We start from the raw sequence: 15,329 nt of genomic DNA, 5'->3' as shown, positions 1-15,329 counted from the left end.
AATTACGTATCCTAATGTTTTAAAGCATTGTGTAACTCACCACCTTGGCAGCTACACATACACAATTTCACCAAAGATGGAACTATTCTTGACCTTCTAGTGGCCACTAGAGTTTCCTACCATTTCAGATAGGTTTTTATTGAGTGTTGCTGTAACAGGAGTACAGGTAGAATGTAAGTGGTAGTGATGTTGGCCACAGCTAGAATTCAAAATAGATGGAAATGCATTTCAGGGGCAGTTCATAGGCCACAATCTAACAAAACAAATATAATTTATGTCACCTTTCAGCACACCCTGCTCGTCTGTCCATAGTTCCATTCCTGGGCTTCGCAGAGCTGTAGACGCATCTAGAAATCAGAAAGTTGTCTGTGATAAGCACTGTGATAAGCAGAGCCAATGATATGAAAACAAGTATTATGTGGAATTTGTTAGCCTGATAATACAACAACTTCATCTGTACATAGGCTGTTTCATCCATATGAATGATTTTACAAAATCGTGTCTGTGATGTTTGTAAACCCGCCACGTGTTCACTCACCAACATAGAGTGCCATTTTTCAATCAAGATCACAAGATCATACGTGCACATGATTACAATAATTTTGTGTGTCCAATTACAAGGAAAATATTACAATAACTAATAATAATTATGCTACAACGGCACAATGTTACATCTCCTCTCTTCTTAGTTAGCCTGATAATACCGCTAGCAATTTCATCCATATGGATGATTTTACAAAATCCAGTCACATACGTACATGTAAGGAGTAAAGTGGGGTGGTGGGAAACTATTTCATTTTTATTTCTCAAGTGACAGTATACACTTTTAGATGGCCTGGATCTCATGATCTTCGGGTTTATATATTATGTAATGATCAATTTGTGTTTAGTTCTATAAACAGGCTGTACTCCTACACAAGATGTGCCAACCTTAATTCACTGTGAAGCATGTTAGCTTCAGAGATATGGTTGGTTTATCTTTTATGCCAGTACCAAGCATGTTAACTTCAATTTATTGTAATACAATAATTTATGTAATTGAGTCATTTTCGTGTACTGTAGTTACTTGTTCAATGCCCACTAATCCTATGAATGGAATGATCGATTGTTCACTGGGAGATGATGGAGTTCTTTCTTATGAAGACACTTGTACTGCTACATGTGACACTGGGTATATGCTAACTGGTGATGGTATGAGAACTTGTCAAAGTGATGGGATGTTTAATGGAACTGAGGCTATGTGTAATAGAGGTAAACTGTGTGCATGTTTAATTTACACTGTGTAATTAATTCAAATCATTTTCCTGCAGTTCCTTGCTCAATGCCCTCTAATCCTATGAATGGAATGATCAATTGTTCACTGGGAGATGATGGAGTTCTTTCTTATGAAGACACTTGTGATATATTTTGTAACAGTGGGTATGAGATACAGGCTGGTGATGACATGAGGACCTGTCAGAGTGATGGATTGTTTAATGGTACCAGTGCTACATGTGGCAGAGGTGTGTAACATGTAAATTATACAGTAATATCCTAATTAGTATGTAAACACCCAGCTGGGTGGTGTGCACTTGAAAATTTTCAAACAGTGAACAACCCCAGGGTGCATGCAATAGACAAAAGACCACCATTTACATTATTATGTGGACATAAGCACAGACAACATTACCAGTACGGTACTGCCCAAGCGCAACATTGTTTTTTTCGCGAGTGTGCTAGTGAGTCATTATCCCTATAATTGAAGGATAGCAACTTGCTAGTAAAATGGCTAGCACGCCCTATAATTAGTGAGTATTTTAATTGCCCGCACTCATGAGAAATGATGGTGTGCTTGGGCGGTACCGTAGTTGCACCTCTTTTCCACTGCACCAAACTCTATCATTGCCTAATTTTACCAAACTCTAACCACATAATATTTTCCACAAAGCTAAGAGTAAGTGACACTCAATGCAAATTATATCCACAGAACATTAGTTTAGGGAATGGGTAACTGAAGAAATCACTGGGCAGCATGGATAATATATATGTTGCACATGGATTGGTAACACGTATATAAAATGTATTATGAATGGTATACAGTCCTTGTAATACAATGTCACAAGATTTGGTAGTGGAGACTGGTGTAGTAACGCAATTCTCTCACAGTTGCAGAAAGTTTTTGAAATGTTTAGGGCCTTTTCATCAAGTAGTAGTATCTTAGTATCATCCCTAAAGTTGTTTTGTTGTTGGGTGTTGCGTAGTTTAACAGTAAACTATGCTGTTTGTGGTTAGTATGTTGCACTGGTATGTTTGTGTAAGGTAATCGCTGACTAGGTAATGGTGAATGAAAGGATAGTCACTCAATTATTTTAAGAACATAACTGTGTTTTATTTCTTTAGCGACTAAAACCCGATGTAGGATAAGTTACTACTTAATTATTGAATAAATGAAGCACAAGTGTAGCGGAATGTTTGTGTAGGCAAATCATCGCACTGACGAAAGACTGTGTACTTACACACGCTTGGCACATGTGAAAGTGCAGTATCTGTTCTGTTTCTTTAGCAATACAACATGGTGGGTTGACATCGTGTGAAGCTATACCACACTGAATCATTCAGATCCTGGCAACACAAATTACCGGTGTGCACTCACAGAAACCAAGCAGAGTTCTTCATTCTATTTCACTAGAAGAATAAATACTAGAATCAGTTTTGTATAAAACATTGTTTTCCTCTGCGTAAATAGCTAGTTTCACCATGAATTATGTTCCCAATAAACTTTATTACAACTGTTTCATGCAATTTACAGAGTCATATTCAATCCATGTGCAATGTATTTTTTTTTTTCCATGCTGGGCAGAGTGGTAAACATCTACACAAGCAGGATAGATAAGCATTGCATTTATGGCACAGCACACAACTGGATATAACAGTTGATTGTGCAACAATTAAGTACAAAGGAATCATACAAGAGGAGATCACAAAACAAAGTATATCTTTTTAAAGCTTACATGAACAGTGATTGGAATAATTATGGAGTCTGCCCTGGTCTACTCCACCGTTTGCTTATTTTGTATTGCGACTATTGAAGGTCATGTGAAATACCAAATAAACTATGTAAGTAAGGGCAAAAATTTTAGCCAGTATTTAAAGCATGTGCAACCTCAAGTGTGCCAGCTTGCAGCTTTGTATCATACAGTATGATAGTGCTACAGTATCATACAGTACTGTATAGTAGGGACCACAAAGGTTTGGGTGTAGCAAATGAAAAAACATCACCCAAAAACCAGCCTCAGTTTTCCCTGATGACGATGCGGCAGTATCGGTTAAGTAAAACTAAACCTAAACAAGCCTTCAGATCGACCTGAAACGCTTTCAACAAGTTGCTATGGAATTTTTTTAATTAATAAACAGAATTTTCTAGTGACTGACTGACTAATGCCTTCAGAAAAGCATAACTCAATAACAGCTAAGACTACAGGCTTGATTTTTTTTCACTGTTCAGCCGTACACGTGTCTTTTGGCACACTGCAGTACATACAATGCATTCTTCATGGACTTACCAGTGTCCTCCTTTGTGTCCCATTCATCTTTGCTGACATCGAAAGGTGTTGATTTTGCAGTAGCATGGGATGGCTTCCTTTCATATCAGTAGTGCAAGATGGCTTCCCTTCATTACGGAAATCGTCCATATTTTTCATGGTGGCTACTTTGATTGCTGAGGTGTTTTTCAAATGGTTCTTGATTTGTAATGCTGTGTAACAGGTTGAACATAGCTGACAATGAAGCATTATGAATATTTCACTTTTCAGACAATAATTGGTAACTGGAGCGTGTGGCACCATTTTTTTTCTTTTGATGCAGTATGCGTGGGTTCACCAGTCATAATAATTTATTTTACAAAGAAGTTAACAAACAAATACACAGAAACTTTCAACTAGAGTAGAGACCATAGCATATCAATAAAAGTACTGAAACAAGCTGGAGTAGTGTATGATATTAAATCACAGTAAAACAATAAGAAGTGTTATATTTCTACTGTGCTCAAGATACCATAATGGAAATGCACAGTAGGGATATAACACTTCTTATTATTTACTGTGATTTAATATTGTGCACTACTCCAGCTTATTTCAGTACTTTTATCGTTATGCTATGGTCCTTTTACTATAGTTGAAAATTCCAATTTTTTGGTGTACTTGTATTATTGAGGATCATGAAGGTTTGGGTTTTTGTGGCTAAAAATATGTATCACCCAAAAACCAGCTTCACAATACCATCCTGGTGCATTAGCAGTACTGGTTAAGTATAACCAAGCCCAAAAGTTCCTTCTGTACAACCCTAAATGCTACAAGTTTAAGGAAAATAAATTTGATTAAGGATCATAGAAAGAAAGTAGGGAAACAAGGGAGGTCACCTACACCTGCAGATATACTAGCGAACATTTAATCCCTAATCCAGTCTTGGTGGGTATATATAGACTGGATTAGGGATTAAATGTTCGTTAGTATATCTGCAGGCGTAGGCGACCTCCCTTGTATCCCTACTTTTTTTTCTATGATCCCTAATTGAACTAATTTTTCCTTAAACTTGTTTGTTTACTTTTTTTGTAACATTATTATGACTGGTGAACCCACGCATACCACATCAAAAGAAAGGATGGCACCAAAATTAATGGTTTCATCTGAATGCGTGCCCCAGCTATCAAAAAAACTGCTTCGAAAGTGCAGTGGCCAACTGGCCATTACCCTTTGCTTTCAGCTATGTTCAGCCCGTTACACAGCACTACAGTGTATGTCTGTGTATGTCTGTATGTCTGTATGTATGTCTATGTATGTCTGTCTGTGTATGTCCATTACACAGCGCTACAGTGTATGTCTGTGTATGTCTTCTTGCATGTTTGTTGAATTTAGACTAGAACCTTCTGGGCTCTTTAAATTAACAAATCTTCACAGATCACATGGTCGGTAACCCTATACGGTATCAATAGAGTGCACTATTAAAGGCTAATGCCAAATAAGGACTACGATCCACGTGTTGTCAAAGTTGTTGTCACACAAACACTAAGTTGATATGCTGTTCACTGCTGCTTGTTTTGTGCAAATTGGAGCCAAAGCTACTTTAAGCTGTTCATTAGGTACAAATTGTATATGTAATTGTATATGTAATTGTATATGTAATTGTAAATGTAAGTTATATGAAGTACATTTTGTTAGTTAGTTGAGTCATTTTCATGTACTGTAGTTACTTGTCCAATGCCCTCTAATCCCATGAATGGAATGATCAATTGTTCACTGGGAGATGATGGAGTTCTTTCTTATGAAAACACTTGTACTGCTACATGTGACACTGGGTATATGCTAACTGGTGATGCCATGAGGACTTGTCAAAGTGATGGAATGTTTAATGGAACTGAGGCTATGTGTAATAGAGGTAAACTGTGTGCATGTTTAATTTACACTGTGTAATTAATTCAAATCTTTTCCTACAGTTACTTGTTCAATGCCCACTAATCCTATGAATGGAATGATCAATTGTTCACTGGGTGATGATGGGTTTCTTTCTTATGAAGACACTTGTGATATATTTTGTAACAGTGGGTATGAGATACAGGCTGGTGATGACATGATAACCTGTCAGAGTGATGGAATGGTTAATGGTATCATTCCTACATGTGGCAGAGGTTTGTAGCATGTAACGTTTACAGTTAATTGGTCAAATACATTTTATGTAGCTACTTGTCCAATGCCCCCTAATCCTATGAATGGAATGATCTATTGTTCACTGGGAGATGATGGAATTCTTTCTTATGAAGACACTTGTGATATATTTTGTAACACTGGGTATGAGATACAGGCTGGTGATGACATGATAACCTGTGAGAGTGATGGAATGTTTAATGGTACCAGTGCTACATGTGGCAGAGGTTTGTAATACGTAACTTTTACAGTTAATTGGTCATTACCATGCTGATTGGTGTGGCAACACCACAGGCGGTGTATACTTGAGCAGTGCATACCCCTGGGTGCAATCACCACTTACCATGGATTTCATATCTGTACATACAAAAGATACACATGACTATATAATATAGCATTTTCCTAGCTATACACACACCACTCTTCCACCGCACCTAGCTCTATTGCCTACTTTTGCCCATTTCTAACCACAATAACATTTTCCACAAAGTCATAAAGTGTATGCAATATGCAACAACACCAAACAAACAAACATTCATGCAAATATCTACCACATAACACTGTACAAATACCATAAAGTGTACATAACAACACAAAACAAATAAACATTCATACAAATATCTATACTCAAGTACTTTGGGGAAATGGCAAGTAGTAGGGCATAATAACTTTTGCACAGGTTAGGTAGATAAACATTGTGGATATGGCACAAAACATAAATGGATTTACACTTGACCATGAAGCAAATAGGTCTTCCAATAAGTAGTACAAGATTGTAGCAATGCGCAATATATGCATAGCAACACAATGTGATAGCAGCAACCACTGAATAATCATAATTATAAGTTAGATTTAGCGTGACTGATTTGGTTTTGCCATGCACAGATAATTAGCACTTCATTCACCCAAATTCTCCCCAAATTTCCTCAGTTCCCTATCACCCCGTTATAGCAACACTACCATATTAGTTGGAATCGTGCGCACACACACACAACACACACACATACACACACACACACACACACATGGAAAGGGAAGAATGCATATATCCAATGGGAAAATACCTGCAATTTTAAGCCTTAGTAATAGAAAGGAGGGTAAATGGTGAAATTATGCACATTAGGAACATGTAACAGTAATAAATGGTGCTTGTCAGGTGTAGTGCAACTGCTCTGCCAAAGAATCCCGATCTTTTAAGTTACAGATATATTTGGGTACTACCAGGGAATAAGTGTAGTGAGAAACAAAATGCTAGCAGGAATTACAGGGAACTTAAAGGTGTATATCAAGGGTCCATAAGTATCTCTTAGGACAGCTGGTATAGGATATAGTCAGCTTTCATCAGTCATAGGAGCAGATAGGTAGCACAGGACTGATGGCAGGCTGATGTACCTGTTAGCATTCATGGCAGAGTGCAACACAGAGCCAATAAATTTGAAATATTTAATATCACTAGTACATGATGACCTGTGATCACACAGGCTGTATACTGATATACATGAAGAATGTGTAAAAACATATGCTATAGTATGCAAAAGTTGGTAACTGAGGGTATTGGATGACAAAGCAGTTCCACATAAAGGAAATTGTAGATAGGAATGTGCAAGCTATCAAGTTTTTGTATCCCGCAAAACACCAATATGTGATAGCACATATAAAGCTAAATATCCAATAACAGTGGCAATAACATATAAGCAAAGAGGCAAGTGGCAGCCATAATAGCTTGCAACGATAACACACATTATAAAGCAATATGCACATATCACGCATGCAGCAACAAGCATGCAATATCATGCATGCAACAACACACATGCAAATATCATGCATGCAACATAGTGCTTGGTGGTATTGAAATTTGAATACACGGTATTAGTAACGGGAAATTATAGTGGTATATCGGTGTATAGTTAGCTTGTTACAGTAAATATTGCATCATTTCTTGGGCTTATTATAAAGCGGTATGCATCCCAAAACCAAAGAATGCAGTTCAATACAAGTTGGCAGGTGCTTGTAATGTGGCAACCTCGGTGTTTGTTTAGGGTGCGGCTTCTAAACCATCAACAGACTGAGTAATTAAACACCAAAAGCTCACCTTGAAAAAAGCAATCAGAACAGTTCAGCAGTCTGAAACAGTCAAAAAGCAACAGGTGACAGTAAGAGGAGAACATCCTAGTATAGACGGAGTTAAGAAATCCAACTAAGACAAGAAATCTGTGTGCGCCTTAGAACGACACCTGCGCCAGATTACCATCCCACCCTTGACAGTGCTGCCCTGCAAAAGAATCAACATGTCATAAGTGCAAAAAGAAAGGACATTATCAAACACTTTGTAAGTCAAGGGAAAAGGTAGACAACTTAGTCAGTGATACACATAAGGAAGAACCAGTAGACACTTTTCTTGGAGCAGTTCATTCCTCAGAAGGCAAAGCTTGGACAAACCTGTATCTTAATGACACACAGCTAGAAGACCTGGGTGTGACTGCAGTTTCTCAGCGAGCGTAGCATCTTGTAACCCAACTACGATACATTTTCGTATCATTTCCTCACACAAATCCCTGTATTTGCAGTGTTCAACAAGGCCATACAGCAACGTAATGGAATCAACAGATTCTCCTGGGAATTGTCTCCTTTGGTTAACCTTAGCTCATTCATAAATCTTATTATTGAAGTGTTCCTTAAATTTCTCTTTTACCACGTCATACTTCTTTTCATTGCCGTCCAAAGAAATTTGGTACGTCATCTGCTTGGTCCCCCATGTTGTGTTCACTTGAACTCCTGTCGTTTTATTACTTAGGCCGCTAGCTTGATGATACTGTATCTTTCAAACCTTCATATCCACTTTGGCCATTCTTCTGGGTTCGTGAAGCTAAAATTCTCAGGGGTGGAGATTTGAACTGAAGTCACCATTTTCTACTCCGTTTTTTCTTTCCGGTTTGCTTTGCTCAGCAGTAGTAATCATTAGCGGTAGCCATCATCTGTCAGAATCCCACCCAATAATTGTAGTATTAGTGTATGCATGTATGTAATATTAGAGTGCACGTGTGTAGTTTTATTCTATCTAATTGGTGCACATGTGATTGCAGTTGTATTATTACTGAATCGTATTAATCACTTGCATGCGTGTTGGGGGTTGTTGCATGAGTAATATTTGCATGTGTGATATTACATGCATGTTGTTGCATGCGTGATATTGCATGCATTTTGTTGCATACATATTATTGCATGCATGATATTTGCATGCGTGTTGTTGCATCATTATTTGGATGCATGATATTGCATGTATGTTTTTGCATGTGTACGTCATATTTGCATGTATGAAATTGCATGTGTGTTGTTGCATGCATGATATTGCATGTGTGTTGTTGCATGAAGTGGTAGATGCTACAAAGCCTTTGCGAGACTTGCTTCGCAGTAAGAACAAGTGGGGTTTGCCCAACAAAGTGCTTTTCATAATACCAAGAGTATTCCCCAGTTTTGTGCTGTATGATTTCGCATTGCCTACTAAGGTATCAGCCAATGCCTCATCATATGGGCTTGGTGCAGCACTCCTCCAGAAACAGACCAATGGTCAGTGGAAACCAGTGGTTTACAGCTCTTGAGCGATGACCAGCACAGAACAGGAGTACGCTCAAATAGAACATGAAGTTCTTGCTGTGACTTGGGCATGCGAGCAGTTCACCAACATCTACTTGGAATGACTTTTGATATCAAGACAGATCATAAACCACTTGTGTCACTACTTGGCAAAAAACCTGTTGATGAATTACCTCTGTGAATTCAATGATTCAAAATGCGACTTATGAAATATCGGTACAGTATTTAACATGTTCCTGACAATAGTTAGTGATTGCAGATGCACCATCTTGTGTATGACAAAAAGGCACTCCTAATATGGTTAATGTATCCACAAACTGATTTTCAACTTATTCTGTGAGGTAGTTAGTCCTGTAGGCATGACAGAAGTGTGATCATTTACGTGAATAAGTAATCATAACACCATTAATATTCATCAGATTCAGACACAAAAAAAAATTGATACTGAAATTTGCATTTAGAGCCCCTTTAAGCATGCCAAAATTTCAGCTTGATTGGATTACGCATTTATGTTTATAATCATTTCTGCAGTGTGTGTGATTTTTACAAACTTTTAACTCATGTGCCTTTTGGGGTTCCAATAAGTGTATGCCTCTCTGAGTCTTGTTTCTCCTTTTATCTTCGTTCATACTGGTCATCGTCTTCTTCATACAACAAAACCATATTGAGGTGTTAATCATCCGTATCGACACTTTCCTTGAGCAGCATATTTAGATGCCATGAAATTACTTGCAGTGTTTACGTGTTTACATTGCTGTAAAGGTCTACCAAGAAATGTAGTCACTATTTCACCATGGTATTAATACTGCTAGAGCAAGAAGGGGTGGGGTCATCATTTCAAGCAAATAGAGGTGTGGTCTCTGTGCTTGATTATTATTATTAGTCAACCTAGATCATGGTCTTAAACCTATCGTGAAATTACAGGTATCTACCAGGTGTCAAGGTATGATGCCAACTTGAGATACTCTAATACAGTAGTCAGCTAAGGCTAACATTTATCAATACCTTGTTTCCTGTCCCTAGATACCTCTGAACTGGCGAAGGCTGGAGGTGATTATTTAATTAAACTTCACTGTTTACAAACAATGTAGCTAACAATGAAATATTTGTAGCCATAAACTAGAAGACTATGTTGATAATTAGCTGGTCATTGCAATAAAAAACTTATAAAAATGCATAAAAAGGTGTAAGAAAATGAAGAGAAAAAGTGCCAAACCCAGGGCTCAAACTATCTAGCTTTAGGTTTGGAGTATCACACCCTACCACTGTACCACCACAGCTTTCTGCCAACTCCTTTTGTTTTCACACTATTTAAATGTTACAAATCTAAAATACTATATGTCTAACTCATACCCTAACTTAATTGATTCCCTAATTCTAGTTATGCATCCTCCTAACCCTAGGAACGCTCTTCCTAATCCTACATTCTTATATACCCATAGGGATGAACTCCTAATGTTCATAAATGACTGGCTAAATAAATATGTACACTGTGACCAGCGACCATCTAAATATCCACTTCAAAAGTGAAAATATAGGTGTGTGAAAATAGTTGTAAGAGATATTGTTCACAGTTAACGTTTGCTCTTTGTTAGTTACACTGTTCACAGAAAATATAAAGCTATCTGTCTTCAGAGAACAGATATATAGGTTTCATAATGGGTGTTAGCTACACCAAAATCCTTGCATTTTTGACACACTATAGTCACGGAATATTGCCATTATGCTGCAAGGCACTATTATTCCTATAATTTAAAAATTACAAGTCAATGTTACATAGATTGCATGCTTTAGCTCTGAATGCTCATAAGTAAGTTTCACTAGAGTATGAAACATACTAGTATATTTTAAATTTTAAATGAAATAGGGATTGAAGTGATAAAAGGTAACAAAACAATAGATGAATGACAGCATAGCTCAGTGGGAAAATCCCAAACTTGACAATAATTGTTATAACATATCAATGTAGGGATTTTCTCATAGAGCTATGCTGTAATATCTTTATTAATCTTTTGTTCCACTACTTTTTGTCCCTACTTCATTTCTATGATATTTTTTTTTTAAATACAAGTATTGGTGACATCATAAAAGTTAGTGTAAGACATTGATTCCATATTATTTTGCCTTGGTGTCTTGCATGCATACATACTTCTGGGTTATAGACAATCGAGTTCGATTAGATGCAAAGTAAGGTGGAATTCTAGTGTTGTAGGGTGTATGGTTTCCAATCTGTATAGGTTGCACAAACATGAGCATGATATTGATGTAACATATATCTAATCAAAAACAGCCAAGCTGTAAAAAAAGGTGCGGCCCCCATAAAGGCCATGGTGAAAAAAGATGTGAAATCCAAGGTGGCGGCCAAGAAATGGCTGTGATGGTAGGTTAATGGTTACATTTTAATAACGACAATTCAGGTGAATTTTGTGCCGCTTGGTCTTGGCACCAAATTCACCTGAATTGTTGTTATTAAAATGTAACCATTAACATACCATCACAGCCATTTCTTGGCCGCCACCTTGGATTTCACATCTTTTTTCACCATGGCCTTTATGGGGGCCGCACCTTTTTTTACAGCTTGGCTGTTTTTGATTAGATATCACTTCTTTTTGTATTTGTATACTGCAAAGCCGGCCTATGGCTGGCTTTGGGGCTTTTTTAACCCATGTGTTTTTTTCTTTACCACAGGAAGAAGAAAAGAACTTAAAGAAGAATTTTAGTACTTCAATTATTTTTGATTTTATTAGTAATTATACAAATTATATACATATATTTATTACATGCTCATTATTCCCCACAGGATTTTTTTTGCAGCTGATCTCTCTACTGGGTGACTTGAAATGTAGCTGAACTATATACAGGATGGTTTCTTTGTAGCTGAACTCTCTACAGGTGATTTGTTTGCAGCTAAACTCTCTACATGGTGGTGTCTTTATAGCTGAACTCTCTACATGATGGTTTCTTTGTAGCTGAACTCTCTATAAGGTGACTTCGTCTAGCTGAACTCTCTACAGAGTGATTTTTTGTAGCTGAACTCTCTGCAGGGTGATTTGTTTGCAGCTGAACTCTCTACATGATGGTTTCTTTGTAGCTGAACTCTCTACAAGGTGACTTCGTCCAGCTGATCTCTCTACGGGGTGATTTGTTTCTAGCTGAACTCTCTACTGGTGAATTGTTTGCAGCTAAACTCTCTACATAGTGATTTCTTTGTAGCTGAACTCTCTACAAGGTAACTTCTTCTCTACAGGGTGATTTGTTGTAGTTGAATTCTCTACAAGGTGGTTTGTATGAGGCTGAACTCTCTACATGGCGGTTTCTTTGTAGCTGAACTCTCTACAGAGTGATTTGTTTGCAGCTGAACTCTCTACATGATGGTTTCTTTGTGACTGAACACTCTACAAGGTGACTTCTTCTAGCTGATCTTTCTACAGGGTGAATTGTTGTAGCTGAACTATCTACAAGGTAACTTCTTCTAGCTGATCTCTATACAGGGTGATTTGTTTGTAGTTGAATTCTGTACAGGTGGTTTCTTTGTAGCTGAACTCTGTACATGATGGTTTCTTTGTAGCTAAACTCTTTACAAGGTGACTTCTTCTAGCTGAACTCTCTACGGGGTAATTTCTTTGTAGCTGAACTCTCTATATGATGGTTTCTTTGTAAATGAACTCTCTACAAGGTAACTTCTTCTAGCTGATCTTTCTACTGGGTGATTTGTTTGCAGCTGAACTCTCTACATGGTGGTTTCTTTGTTGCTGAACTCTCTACAAGGTGAATTCTTCTACCTGATCTCTCTACAGGGTGATTTGTTTGTAACTGAACTCTGTACAAGTGCGTTTTTGTGGGTGATCTCACTGCAGGTTGATTTGTTTGTAGCTGAACTCACTAAAGGGTGATTTTGCTTGTAGCTGAACTCCTTGCATTGTATCTAGTTTCTAGCTGATCTCTCTACAGGGTGATTTGTTTGTAGCTTATCTCTCTACAAGTTGATTTGTGTGTAGCTGATCTCTCTGCAGGTTGATTAATTTGCAGCCGATCTCTCTACAAGGTAATTTGTTTGTAGCTGAACTGTCTATAAAGTGATTTATTTGTAGCTGATCTCTCTGCAGGTTGATTTGTTTTAGCTGAACTCTCTACAGGGTCATTTACTTGTAGCTGAACTCCTTACATTGTGACTAGTTTCTAGCTGATCTCTCTACAGTGTGATTTGTTTGTAGCTGATCTCTCTACAAGTTGATTTGTGTGTAGCTGATCTTTCTACTGGTTGATTTGTTTGTAGCTGATCTCTCTACAGGGTAATTTGTTTGTAGCTGAACTCTGTACAAGGTGCTTTTTTGTATGTGATCTCACTGCAGGTTTATTTGTTTGTAGCTGAACTCACTAAAGGGTGATTTGCTTGTAGCTGAACACCTTACATTGTGTACAGTTTCTAGCTGATCTCTCTACAGAGTGATTTGTTTGTAGCTGAACTCTCTATAAGGTGATTTATTTGTAGCTGAACTCCTTACATTGTGTGTAGTTTCTAGCTGATCTCTCTACAGGGTGATTTGTTTGTAATTGATCTCTCTACAAGTTGATTTGTGTGTAGCTGATCTCTCTGCAGGTTGATTTGTTTGTAGCCGATCTCTCTATAGGGTAATTTGTTTGTAGCTGAACTCTCTATAAGGTGATTTGTTTGTAGTTGATCTCTCTGCAGGTTGATTTGTTTTAGCTGAACTCTCTACAGGCTGATTTGTTTGTAGCCGATCTCTCTACAGGGTAATTTGTTTGTAGCTGAACTCTCTACAAGTTGATTTGTGTGTAGCTGATCTCTCTGCAGGTTGATTTGTTTGTAGCCGATCTCTCTACAGGGCAATTTGTTTGTAGCTGATCTCTCTACAGGGTGATTTTTTTGTAGCTGACCTCTCTTCAGGGTGATTTGTTTCTAGCTGATCTCTCTACAGGGTGATTTTTTGTAGCTGACCTCTCTTCAGGGTGATTTGTTTCTAGCTGATTGCTCTACAGGTTGATTTGTTTGTAGATGAACTCTCTACAGGGTAATTTGCTTGTAGCTGAACTCCTTACTTTTTTTTTTTTTTTTTTTTTTTTTCAATTTATTTAAACAGGGAAGGTAGCATCAGCAAAGCTGTTTTTCAGCTACGCCCTGTATACTTTGTGTCTAGTTTGTAGCTGATCTCTCTACAGGGTGATTTGTTTGTAGCTGAACTCCTTACATTGTGTGTAGTTCCTAGCTGATCTCTCTACAGGGTGATTTGTTTGTAGCTGATCTCTCTACAAGTTGATTTGTGTGTATATAGCTGATCTCTCTGCAGGTTGATTTGTTTGTAGCCGATCTCTCTACAGGTAATCTGTTTGTAGCTGAACTCTCTATAAGGTGATTTGTTTGTAGCTGATCTCTCTGCAGGTTGATTTGTTTTAGCTGAACTCTCTACAGGGTGATTGCTTGTAGCTGAACTCCTTACATTGTGTCTAGTTTCTAGCTGATGTCTCTACAGGGTGATTTTTTGTAGCTGAACTCTCTACAGGGTGATTTGTTTCTAGCTGATCTCTCTACAGGTAGATTTGTGTTGATTTGTTCATTGCTGATCGCTCTAAAGGTAATTGATTTGTTGCAGTTGAACACCCTGCAAAGTGTTTTGTTTGTAGCTGATCACTCTAAAGGGTAATTTGTTTGTAGCTGAACTCTCTCCACAGTGACTTGTGTGTAGCTGAATTCTGTGTAACTGAATTCTCTAGAGAGTGACTTAATTGTAGCTGAATTCTCTACACAGTGCATGACTTGTTTATAGCTGAACTTTCTTCAGTGTGACTTGTAATGTTCTGAATCTCTATAGTGGTATATTTGCTTAACTCTCCACATGGTGACTGTCTTCTTGCTGAACTGTCTATAAGATTAACTGTTTGCAGCTGAACTCCCTACAGAATAACTTGTGATGTAATAAAATTCTATAATGGAGTAAATAAATTAGCCGAATGCTCTATTAGGGTGACTGTTCTATTAGAGTATCTCGATCTCGCATTTGCTACACGGAGTTGGCTTTCGAATCATAACTCAGTGGT

General features: G+C 37.7%; 1 protein-coding gene across 1 annotated transcript in view; it reads left to right on the top strand.

The window, feature by feature from the left end:
- The window catches only part of LOC136256605 (uncharacterized), a 118,064-nt gene that overhangs the window by 26,396 nt on the left and 76,339 nt on the right, over positions 1-15,329 (top strand). The window contains exons 11-15 of the mRNA XM_066049588.1: positions 1,063-1,251; positions 1,311-1,502; positions 5,224-5,412; positions 5,471-5,662; positions 5,714-5,905. Of these exons, the coding sequence (XP_065905660.1) occupies positions 1,063-1,251; positions 1,311-1,502; positions 5,224-5,412; positions 5,471-5,662; positions 5,714-5,905 (954 nt within the window). The remainder of the gene's footprint in view (positions 1-1,062; positions 1,252-1,310; positions 1,503-5,223; positions 5,413-5,470; positions 5,663-5,713; positions 5,906-15,329) is intronic.

The sequence above is a fragment of the Dysidea avara genome, chromosome 5 (assembly GCF_963678975.1).
Source record: "Dysidea avara chromosome 5, odDysAvar1.4, whole genome shotgun sequence".
NCBI classification, from domain to species: Eukaryota; Metazoa; Porifera; class Demospongiae; order Dictyoceratida; family Dysideidae; genus Dysidea; species Dysidea avara.
The sequence above is the reverse complement of the archived record's forward strand: the minus strand, read 5'-3'. Positions and strand labels throughout refer to the sequence as shown.